General features: G+C 39.0%; 1 protein-coding gene and 1 long non-coding RNA gene across 4 annotated transcripts in view; one reads left to right on the forward strand and one right to left on the reverse strand.

Moving 5' to 3' along the window:
- The window catches only part of TNFRSF1B (TNF receptor superfamily member 1B), a 14,344-nt gene extending 4,720 nt beyond the window's left edge, over positions 1-9,624 (forward strand). Inside the window, exons 2-10 of one of the 2 annotated variants that reach the window (XM_015648343.3) lie at positions 1,032-1,134; positions 3,094-3,222; positions 4,262-4,411; positions 5,132-5,225; positions 5,301-5,488; positions 6,250-6,324; positions 6,860-6,897; positions 7,432-7,702; positions 8,296-9,624. In XM_015648343.3, the coding sequence (XP_015503829.1) occupies positions 1,032-1,134; positions 3,094-3,222; positions 4,262-4,411; positions 5,132-5,225; positions 5,301-5,488; positions 6,250-6,324; positions 6,860-6,897; positions 7,432-7,702; positions 8,296-8,417 (1,170 nt within the window). In that variant the 3' untranslated portion in view covers positions 8,418-9,624. Of the gene's footprint in view, positions 1-1,031; positions 1,135-3,093; positions 3,223-4,261; positions 4,412-5,131; positions 5,226-5,300; positions 5,489-6,249; positions 6,325-6,859; positions 6,898-7,431; positions 7,703-8,237 lie in introns of both variants that reach the window. The other variant, XM_015648342.3, reaches the window with a different exon arrangement.
- LOC107213657 overlaps positions 1-10,593 on the reverse strand; it is a 17,144-nt gene extending 6,551 nt beyond the window's left edge. For both annotated transcript variants that reach the window (XR_001524779.3, XR_001524780.2), the window contains exons 1-3: positions 10,394-10,593; positions 2,203-2,245; positions 1,217-1,295 (exon numbers count right to left, since the gene is read on the reverse strand). This is a non-coding gene — a long non-coding RNA (uncharacterized LOC107213657). The remainder of the gene's footprint in view (positions 1-1,216; positions 1,296-2,202; positions 2,246-10,393) is intronic.
- Positions 10,594-10,599: the final 6 nt, after the last annotated feature.

Raw genomic sequence — 10,599 nt, forward strand, 5'->3', positions numbered from 1 at the left:
TCTAAATGTGTGTAGATTATGCATGGAGCAATCTCTTCAGACTGCAAAAAGCTGAGCAGTGTCACATCCTTTTCAAACAGTACTTTTTTGGTCTAGCAGGAAACTCCTACGCTTGTCCTACCTAACAGGAGCCTTCTTTAAGTGAGTGTATTTTTCCCTTTGAAAATCGTCAGTAAGTCATCAAATAATTTGACACTTGTTCATTGAAGTCATTGAGCTATGTTGATCAGTGTGAGCACCCTGTATTGTATAATGTATAATTATAATGTATATTATAATGCATAATTGTATAATGATTGTCTCAAATGCATTTAACCTGCATATTTGTCTGCACCTTCTGCAAAAGTGCTGCTTCTCAGAAGCAGTAGTACAAATTTTGGAGACATCATTTTCAAAACATCAAGGCCTTTCTTGCTCAGGGAGGAATCACCAAGTATCTGGAAAGATAAAAGCCTTTTTCCCTTTTCTTTGGAAAGATTGACTGAAGTTTTTGAGCCACTTTGCAGTAAATGTTTCTCCCACAAGCCCACAGGTAGGAATTTAGGTTTCTCTGGTGTTTTGTCAGATGTTATTGGAGCCATGGCAGCTGAGGATAAGGCAGTCAGCCCTTTGGTTTGGGGGATGCAGTAGTGACCTGGTGTGCTGCTAATGCCATAGTTCCACTGCACTCTTTCGAACCTAAAACCTGGAGAAATCACTGTGTTCAAACCTAAAACCTGGAGAAATCACTGTGTTCAAACCTAAAACCTGGAGAAATCACTGTGTTCTAACCTAAAACCTGGAGAAATCACTTTGTTCATGGTGGTGGATCTTTGGAAAAGAAAGGAACCTCAAAACAGTCACATGCAGCTCATTAGGTGTTCACTGCCCTGCAGCCTCCTGGCATCTGCTGCGTTCTGTTTCTTTGGAGCTACATCAGTGCCTTGGAAAGGAATGTTCTTGTAATTGCACTGGTCTTTAGGTATTTGTCTCTTTTGAGTCTCTAATTCAGGGACAGAATGGACTTGTGACTTCCCTTTGATTTCTCCTAGGAATATTCATTACCTTATACACCGAAGTTTGCACGATGCAACAATCCCAGCACTGAATTCTATGATGAGGAACTTAATAAATGCTGCAGCCAGTGCCCTCCAGGTAGGTTATAATTCAAACTATTACTTTACACAGCCAAAATCACTCAATTTTCAGATAATCACAGTGTATTTTGATTACTTACACATCTAAAGTGCATCAGATTTTTGCTGTTGTAATGCATTCTTCTTCCAAGAAAATGAAACACTATGACTGCAAAACACCTGCAAAAGAGACACATTGTCCATCTGGAATTCTCCTACAAGGTTAACCTGGCTGAGGCTTACCAGGAGGTAGGTTCTGAGTTTGTGTAAGCACAGCTCTGCATGAGGTCTTCATTAAAGTAATTAAAGTAATTTTAGTCAACATTGGAGAAGAAGCAAGAGCTCACTAAAGAAATTACGAAAATTAGGTAACACAGGCCCAAGCCCACTAATAAAAATATATATTGTATAAGAGGGCATGAAGTAAAGCTTAGTTTCTGTACTATGATAATATCACTTATCTAAGGGGCTTTCCATTGGACATGTCAATCTATCATTGCTCATTAAGGGAGTTTTGTTGTCTTTTACTGTAAATCAGATACTGCAGAGCACTGTCAGACTGGGGACAGGACTGTCTGATCTGAGCTGGCGTGTCTTAGGGGTGATTAGAAGTGACCTGTAGTTAGCCAAAGTCAGTGTCTGTGGGTTTTGGAATTTTTTTGGGAAGGAGATAGTAATATTCTTTGGAGATTTTGGTAGTAGAGGTTTTGCAACAAGATGGAACTATATTATTATATTAAATAGAGGAAAAAAACTGCCTTTTTTTTCTCATTGCATGCTGAGCAAAGAAAATGTCTCCATAAATGCTGAGTGTCTGTCAGATCTGGAAGTTTAAACAGGAAATCAGTATTTACTGAAACAGCTGCAGTTTCTTGAATTAAATGAAATTATTTAGATAGATCTGTTAAACTTCCTTTGTTCATGATGGATGAAAGATGATAATTCATAGGTAAAACTTTTATTTTGTGTTATGTAGTGTTCAGTACTAAATAAGCCTAAATCATTAGCAGGATGTAGGATGCAGAATGTAAAGCTTCAGTTAAGTACAGGAAAAAAAAAGTCTTTGGAAATAATTAATTTGGCTCACCTCCACGGCTTCTTCTTTTGAAAAATAGATTCTCCAAGCAGCTCTAAAAAAAAAAAATAAAAATCAGTGTTATTCCTGCTTTCTCAGTATGTTTTCCAGGGTATTTTTGTAAAGTATATGAGACACTGACTTTTATCTTCTTTCTCCTTTCACATGAAAGGGAAACAGCAACTGAGGTGTTTTCGTTTCTCCAAAATGAATATGTTAGAACTCATATTTACATGCTCCTACCACTGTACTAAATTCTTTGGTGGTGAGAAGCTTTGGAGAAACTACCTTTGATAGCTTTTAACTTTGTCTGGAATGCCAGTAGTTTCAGGAACTCTGTGCTTGGCTCTGTTAGGGCTGGCTGGAGAGGTGAGGGTGAAAAGAGTGGGCTCGTGTCCCTTTCATAGTGACAAGTGGTGAAGTTCTAATTCAGGCCTGTTTGTGATGTTACTTGATCTTGCCCTGTCCACTCACTGCCTGTAATAGCAGTAAGGGTCTCAGCCAGGCACATCATTCTAGCATGTGCCTGACTTTGGGTGTGAAACATGTTCACCACGAAACAGCTTCTGTGAAGGTAAAAGATTTGGTTTATGTATTGTGGTAGCTGCACCTAAATATGTGCTGAGGGGTTTTGTTCAGGATTGTGGCTCCCTTGAATTGAATGTGACTGGAATTCACTGAACTGAATTAGGAAATGGGGTCAAACATGAGTGGACATAAATAAACTTTCCCTGTAGAGACATGCAGTCCTCTACATCAACACTTGTTTGGTATATGATCTGATAATGTCAGTGAAGGGAAAGGGTTCTACTTAATTTCTTAATTAGAGAGACTTCATTCCTAGTGATCTTTTCCAGTGAGATGAATTCTCAGTTTTGGTTTGGGTTATTTTTCTTTTAATAGGTCAATATAGAACAGGGAGCTGCAGCCACACCGTGGACACCAAGTGCAGCCCCTGCAGGCCTAAAACGTACACAGCGATCTGGAATCGTTCTCCACAGTGCTTTGCCTGCTCACCACCCTGCAGGAAAGGTAGGCTTGAATTAGTAAAGAGGCTTCCTCAAAGCCTGGGCTTGGTTTAACATTGTCTTTTCTCCTAAGAAAACCAGGAGATTTTGTCAGTCACTTGTACGCACTTTGGGAACGCGTAAGGTTTAGGGACAGAGTCAAGGAAAAGTCTTGCAGGGAGTCCTGCCTCTTTTTAAGTCCTAAAAATGAGACACCAGTCTTATATTATTAAAAACTAAGGCACTATATCACTAAAATATTCCAAATGCCATCTGTAGAATAAGTTCTTGCTTATAAAGTCCCATAAAGAGACCTTAAGACCTGACTTGGACAAGGGTAAATTGATAATTACCTTTCCAGCATCCTGGAATTCTCATTTTGTCTGCTGACAACAGCAAACATGGGTTGTGATATTCCTCTTTTAATTTTATTTTGCAAAGCAGCAGTCAGTGAGAGCACACTGGTTCACTGAAGCAGCTTAACTTAACAGCACAAAAGGTGGAACACTGTACCTGTACTTTGGGCTAATAAATCACCTGCATGAATGAACTTGGTCATGCTGCTCTCTGTCATTTCTAATGGAAATTGGTGTAGAACATTATATACTTGATTCACTGAGAAGTTTTAATGACACAGTCTAACTTGAAAGGACCTTTGGTCCCATCTGTGTAAAAAATCTTATAACACTAGTTAATTACAATATGAAAATGTCTGTAGTAAAATCTCCAAACACTTTAAATACAGTGACATGATCTGCACAGACTGAAAATCTTGGTGGCCCCCAGGTTGGACAGTGATGAACAATCCCATGTTTGGGGTTGTACAAAATATTAGACAACTGCAGGTACAGAGTTTTAAGCCCTAAAGTTTTAAGTGTGCACTCTACAGGTGCAAATTTCTCCTTGCCTAGAGAGAGAAAACTCTTCTGAAAATGTAGACATTGAGGAATGTAACACATTTGGTTTATGGTGCTATACGAGCCCAAAACTTGTAAGTGAACATCTCAGGCTGTGATTTTAAATGTTGCCAATGACATCTTGCTTTATTCTTGTTTTAAAACCAGGGCTTGTACAGAATCAAACATGCACGAGGTCCCAGGACAGAATCTGTAGCTGCCCACCCCACAAGTACTGCGTTTCCAAGCTAGACGAGTACTGTGAAGTGTGTAGAGCACATAAAAAATGTGGCAAAGGTTACCGGGTTTCCAGAAGAGGTAATTTGATTTTGAACACTCTGTTTACTGAACACTTACTCTGCCTAATTCCCTACAGTTGTGCATTATTTTTAGGGCTTATTTTTACATTCTTAGCAAGTAGGCACTAAGAGTATTCTCCAGAGGTATATCCTAGGGGACAACATATTGCAGTTTCTTACTGTCATATATCACAAAGTTCCCAATCCAACTTAATCTTCGTTTTGCTCTACTGTGTGATTTATTCTGTTCAAGTGACTGAAATCCAAGACCACTTAATCACTCCTTAAATCCTTGAAACAAGGCTTCAGGTAGAATTTTGGATACTGTAAATAATGATGACAGTAAACTCTGTGCTGTCCTGCAGAATTGATCTGGTTTTATTAGCTGATGGAATCAGCTGATAATACATCTGTCTCAAAATGATAAATAATTTTCAAATATTCAAAACACTGAACATTTAAAAAAATTAGGAATCATTTGAGAATGAAAGAGTAGTCAGTCAGTCAGGTGAAAAGCTCAGCTTTGTCTGCAGCACCACATCTGAACCTTTAATGATTCCAAATTTAGAGCTGGTTAATCTTCTCTTTGGGTTGGGTGCTACAAGTGAATGTCTTGTGTGACAGTTCTAGGCTGTGTTTTTGCACTGTGTCTGTATCACTGCCAGGATCTCTTGCAGACTCTGATTATTCATTCTTGTTTCTCACCTGATAAGTAACTGGAGTTTTTATCTGTTTAAAGGGACAGACAGCACAGACACAGAATGTAAACCTTGTCCTCCAGGCACGTTTTCCCCTGAGGAATCCTACAACACCACCTGTACACCCCATACAAGGTGAGCCAGTCCAACAGCAGCCTTAACTATGCAGGGCTTTCTGTCTTTCCTAACTTCTCTTGTTGTCTCTTGCAGGTGTGAATCAGTGGCTGTTCCTGGGAACAGCAGGAATGACACTGTTTGCAGTGACTCAGGAACAGTCACAGTTCTGCCTCACACCATTTTGGACAAACTTCTGACCCAAAGCTCAGCTTCCCACAAACCTGAAATAATAACTCAACCTGTCACATTAAACTCTGTACCTGACCTGTCCCACATCACTGGTGAGCTTTAACTCAATTAAAGTCAGTTTTGTATGTACAGAAACTAAGCTTATATTTGGTTCTCAGTGTCTTTCCCAGACCAGTCACCTGTAGCTAAATAATCTCAGAAGAGCTCAATTAATTAATTGTGACTCTGCTTGTAGTGAGCTGCATTTTCACCTGTGCATCTGCACTAACCCAGTGCATTCTACAGTCCTTGTAAATATTTCTGAAAAAAAACCCAGACTAGAAAAAACAGGTATTTCCTGAGAATTGTTGCTGTAGCTGGTAGAAAAGGTCATATCTTAGATTCTGGACTGAGGCAAACCTGACCTGGTGAGAGGTCTTTGGAATTTTCTGTCAGCCTTTCCTGGGACAGAAGGTCCTGACAGCATTCCCAAGACTGGATGTGTTCTCTCCTGTTCACAGCCCATCCAGATGACAGAGATGTTTAGGAGCATTTTGAGCTATTTGGCCTTGCATGTGACAAACTCTTGCTTGCCTGGAAAAAAACCTATTGTGACCTAGGCCAAAAGTCTGTCCTCACTTTTCAGGAGAGGAGAATTCAGCTTTATGAAGTGGTAGTGACTGAAATGAGACCTTGGTATCTGACAATTGAGGCATCAAATGTGAATGTCAAACATACACAATACTTGTAAATTTAGCTTTTGTAGCCATGAACAGAAATTACGAAACTAAAACTAAACTACAAAATCTTTTTTAAATTTGATCCTTTGTTAGAACAACCTGCTAAATAATTTCTTCTTTTTATTTACTTTCAGGAGCAGTAGTAGGGCCATTGTTATTGGTCCTGATAATTGCTATTTTGGGGTATTGCTTAGTCTCAAAAAAAAAAGGTAAGATTCTTGAAGTGAAAACAAACAAATCTGTAAAAACTGGGAAGTGTCCCCTTATTTCCCATTAACCTGAGCCTGCTGGTTGACTGAAATTAGTGTCTTAGAAGAAGCCACCTTTCTTCAAATCTGTCTGTTTCCTCAGATTTTAGGTAATTGTCTGAACAGACAACAGCCTTGGAGCTGGACAACTATGCAACAGTTGTGCTTCTGCTGAAGCTTGTTAAATATTCCATACTTCATCACTGAAATATTAGACAATTTCAGGTGTTACAGTTAAAGAGAGATGACTGTGGTTTATTGTCATCAATACCTTTTCTCACTGACACTATACAAGAAAAGTTACCAACTAATGCAGAGGCTTCTCTTTGCATCCTGTCTCAATTTAAGTCACACAATTAATACAATACAGCTTTCAATGTGTTCAAACTGTGTGTAATAAATGTACATTTAGAGTTTATTCCAGCCTAGTTGAGGGTGCAGATGTTGCAAATGGAACAGGGTTGGGTGCTAATGAACTGTCTTTGCTCACTGGCAGCCCTTGCGTACTCTGCACCAGCTACAGAACCAGATTTGGTGAGTGTCCTCTCTTTCCATCTCTTCCATTTATTCAGAAGTTATACAGAAATTATAAACTCTCACCTAATTACAAGTAGAAGGAAACTGCACAGCAGAAAGAAAGCTGGAGTGAGAATGGGGTGGTTTGGTCCCCAAGGCAGGGTGTAAGATGTACCTTATATATCCCACATAATGTCCCACCCTCACTTTATGTGAGGCTAAAAACAGCAATAAAACCCAGGTGGGGTTTGAAAAATCAAATTTGACAGCCTTTGGTGACCAGGCAATCAGAGTAGTGTTGTGGGTGCCTTCAGGAGATGGGTTCACTTTGTTGAACACCTAATGAGTTGTTATGATTTTTACTTACACTCATCACTATGTAAATGAAAATAATTATAGAATGGCTTGGGTTGAAAGGGATCTTAAAGCTCCCCTAGTTCAAATCATCACTGTTTCTTTCAGCTGCCAAAATGCTGACCAGTTCTTTGCTTGTGGGTTGTTTGGTTTCTTTTTGAAAGATTAACATTTTGCATTTCTCTGCAAATGTTCCAGCCTTTTCCCCCTCCAGAAAAACAGTGTGACAAAAGAGTGAGAGATACAGAATTGCAGAACTCCAGGAATTCTAAACAGGAGCAACAGCATCTCTTGGAAACTTCTGGGTCTAGCAGTAGCATCCTGAATGATCCAACTGGATGTGCAAACATCAGTGTAATAAATAAAACTAATAATGAAAAGAAAAACCCAGGAGGATTTCAGCAGCAACATTCACCTCCAGAAGGTTCTAAACTCCAGAGTGGAGACAGACACAGCTCTGCGAGTTCAGGTAGTAATGATTCTCAATGATCCAGAACCTCTTGAAATTTGATTAACAATTACGAGTCTTTTGAGCAAAAATTTAAATGGCAGGATAAAACATCTGAGTCCTGTTCAGCAGAGAGAAAATTTAGTAACTTTTGAAAAGAAAAAGTGATGAAGTTGCCATCCTGAGACAGTAAAGAGTTATCTCAGTGGAGAAACAGGGACTAGGGGTCAGGTGGTTGGCACTTACCTGTGAGTGGAAGCCAAAGGAAGCAGTAACAAAAGAAGACGGTCAAAAACATTTGAAATAACAACAGATGGGTAAGGAATTGTTTGCAATCCAGGTCTCTGCGTTAATTTTTATAGCCTTTTTATCTCTGGGGTGATAGATGGATTTTATGGTAACAAAAAGTTACAGAACCAACTCAACCAGCTTGACTAAATTAAGTGAAGCAAAAAGATATTTAGTGCCTATTTTAACAGTAAGTCAAAGAGCAGGATAAAGAATCCAAGTGCCCCGTTCTGGTTTTATTCTTCCATGTTTTGTGTTTATTTGACAGAACATTCTGGTAACGGAGGAACACAGGTGAATGTGACGTGTATTGTTACATTTTGTAGCCCAGATTGCAGCTCCCAGTGCCCTGAGCAGAATAGTTCAACTAGCAGGGATTATGGACACACTCCCTGTTATTCCCCAACAGGGGAAGAAACCCACCTTTCCAAAGAGGAAAATGCCTTGAAAAAAGAGACTGAAATTCACATCCCAGTGGAAAATGAGGACAATTTACTTCAAAACTTACTTCCAGAAGAAAAGAAGATTCCTCTTGGTATTCAAGATGCTGGGATGAAAACCAGTTGAAGGAAATTACAGATCCATATGCTGATTGACTGATAAAATTAACTGAACCTCTTGTTTTATAAAACAAACATTATGGTAAATGTAGCTTTCTTACAGAGATTTGAAATTTCAGATGAATATAGACACTGATGCTTTTGAGGTTTTTATCATCTTCTGTCGCTTTGCAGTTTAAAAGAAAAAGCATTCAAACTTTTAAAAACTGAATGGCCAACTCCTCCCTTTCTTCTATGATACCCTAAAAGGACCTTTATGAGACTTGAAAAGGAATATTTTTCCAACTTTATGCTGCTATGTTTTCCCCTGAGACCTCTTGTGATGATGATTTTTATTCAAGGCTGCCACGTGTCAAGAACATGGCTGTGACCAGCATTTCTAAGGAACTGGAGTTAAATTATCATTTTTTCAATGCTCAGGAATCATCAGTTTGATTTGAATTTTAAAGGTGTTGCATTCAGTTTCCTATCCTATATCTTAGTTGGCATACTTTCCCTCTTCCTCCTGGATATTTGTATTATTATTACAGTTTGGTTTTTCTCATTATCAGAACAAACTTCTCAAGTACATATAGGATATCAGGAAGCTTTTTTTTAAAACTAAAATTACAATTGTTATGTCTAAACAACAGCAATTCATTGCCTGTACATAGTTCATTTTGTTTTAGAAGGGAGAACCTAGATTGAACTGTTTTTATCTTGGAGCAGGAAGTTCCTTTTGTTGACAGCCCTAGTTTGTCACCTTTGTGTCCTGGCTGATGTAACACGTTTCCCCAATTGATCCTGACCTCATTTTTGAGGTAAACCATAAATCTCAAATATTCTCCCTGTGTTCAGTGACTATTAGAGCAAATGCCTGTGATTATCTCTGCCAGATAACTCACTGCCCTCAGGTGGCAGAGCATCATCTGTAATAAACGGAATTTACTCAAACCTCAGAACCTGAAAATCCTGTTCTCCTCCACTGCTTGATGATGCTGGAGCTCCAACCACCTCTTACAGAAAATTAGTGGAGGTTCTCCTTGAATCAAGTGGCTAGGAAGCCAATATTTAGGAACCCACTTCCCATAATTATATTTTACCTATGTGACTTAACTGTCAATTGTGGTGGCTGTGTTCAACCAGAATCTGCAATCCAGGGTCTGAATTCCATGGCAGTGAAGTCATACAGTGACATATAACCCTTATTTTATGCCATAAAACCACTGTTGGACTGTGTGACCACCGTGCTTCCCACTGCACTGTCCTAATCTATCTCAAGACAGACACAGTGGTTACTACTGAGGCCTGAGATGTAAAAAGTTCTTTTGGAATAACATTTATTCTATTGCTACAAAAGCATATTCAGATTCTGAAAATACAACTTTTAAACCTCCACAAAACCTATAATATTATGTAAGCTGCTATTATTTCAGGAACTGACAAACTGATAAACTGATCTGTAGTTCTACTATGAAGAAACTTTATGCAAATGTGTATTGAAGGTAATTTTCAGGAAAGACTTTGGAAATAAGCACATTAAAACTACTACAGAACTGAAGGATTTAGGCAAGAACCTAATTTTGAACCTCTTGCACTGTAATATTGCTGTCAGCCAATTTTTTCTCCATCAGCTCTACTCTTGGGGCCATATTGAAGCAGCAGAGGAAGATTTTTGAGGTTTAAGAACATGAAAAAGGAGGATCCTGTTACACTAGTTAATTTACTGAGTTTTCAAATTAAGGAGCTATCACAGAGGGAAAATCCAAGTTTCATGTTGAAGCTGAAAAAATGAGCTTGCATTTGCTTATAAAAAGTAAAAAGAAAACACCCGAAAAAAATACAACACAAAGAAAAAAAAAAGAAAAAAAAAAGAGAAACATACCTTTTTATTAATTCATGTATTCTCAAGTTTTCTGACCCACTTACGAAACAAAACTCGGATTTCCAGCGTGGCTCTCTCAGCACAGGTTACCTACCGCAGCTCGCCAAGCGCTCTGTGGGGTTGTTACTGTGGGGCCTCGGCCGTGTCCCGGCCCCAAAACCCCCGGTCTGAGCCCATTCCCGTGAGGGCGGTGTGTTCCGGCCCCA

This window comes from Parus major, chromosome 21 (assembly GCF_001522545.3).
Source record: "Parus major isolate Abel chromosome 21, Parus_major1.1, whole genome shotgun sequence".
Taxonomy (NCBI): Eukaryota; Metazoa; Chordata; class Aves; order Passeriformes; family Paridae; genus Parus; species Parus major.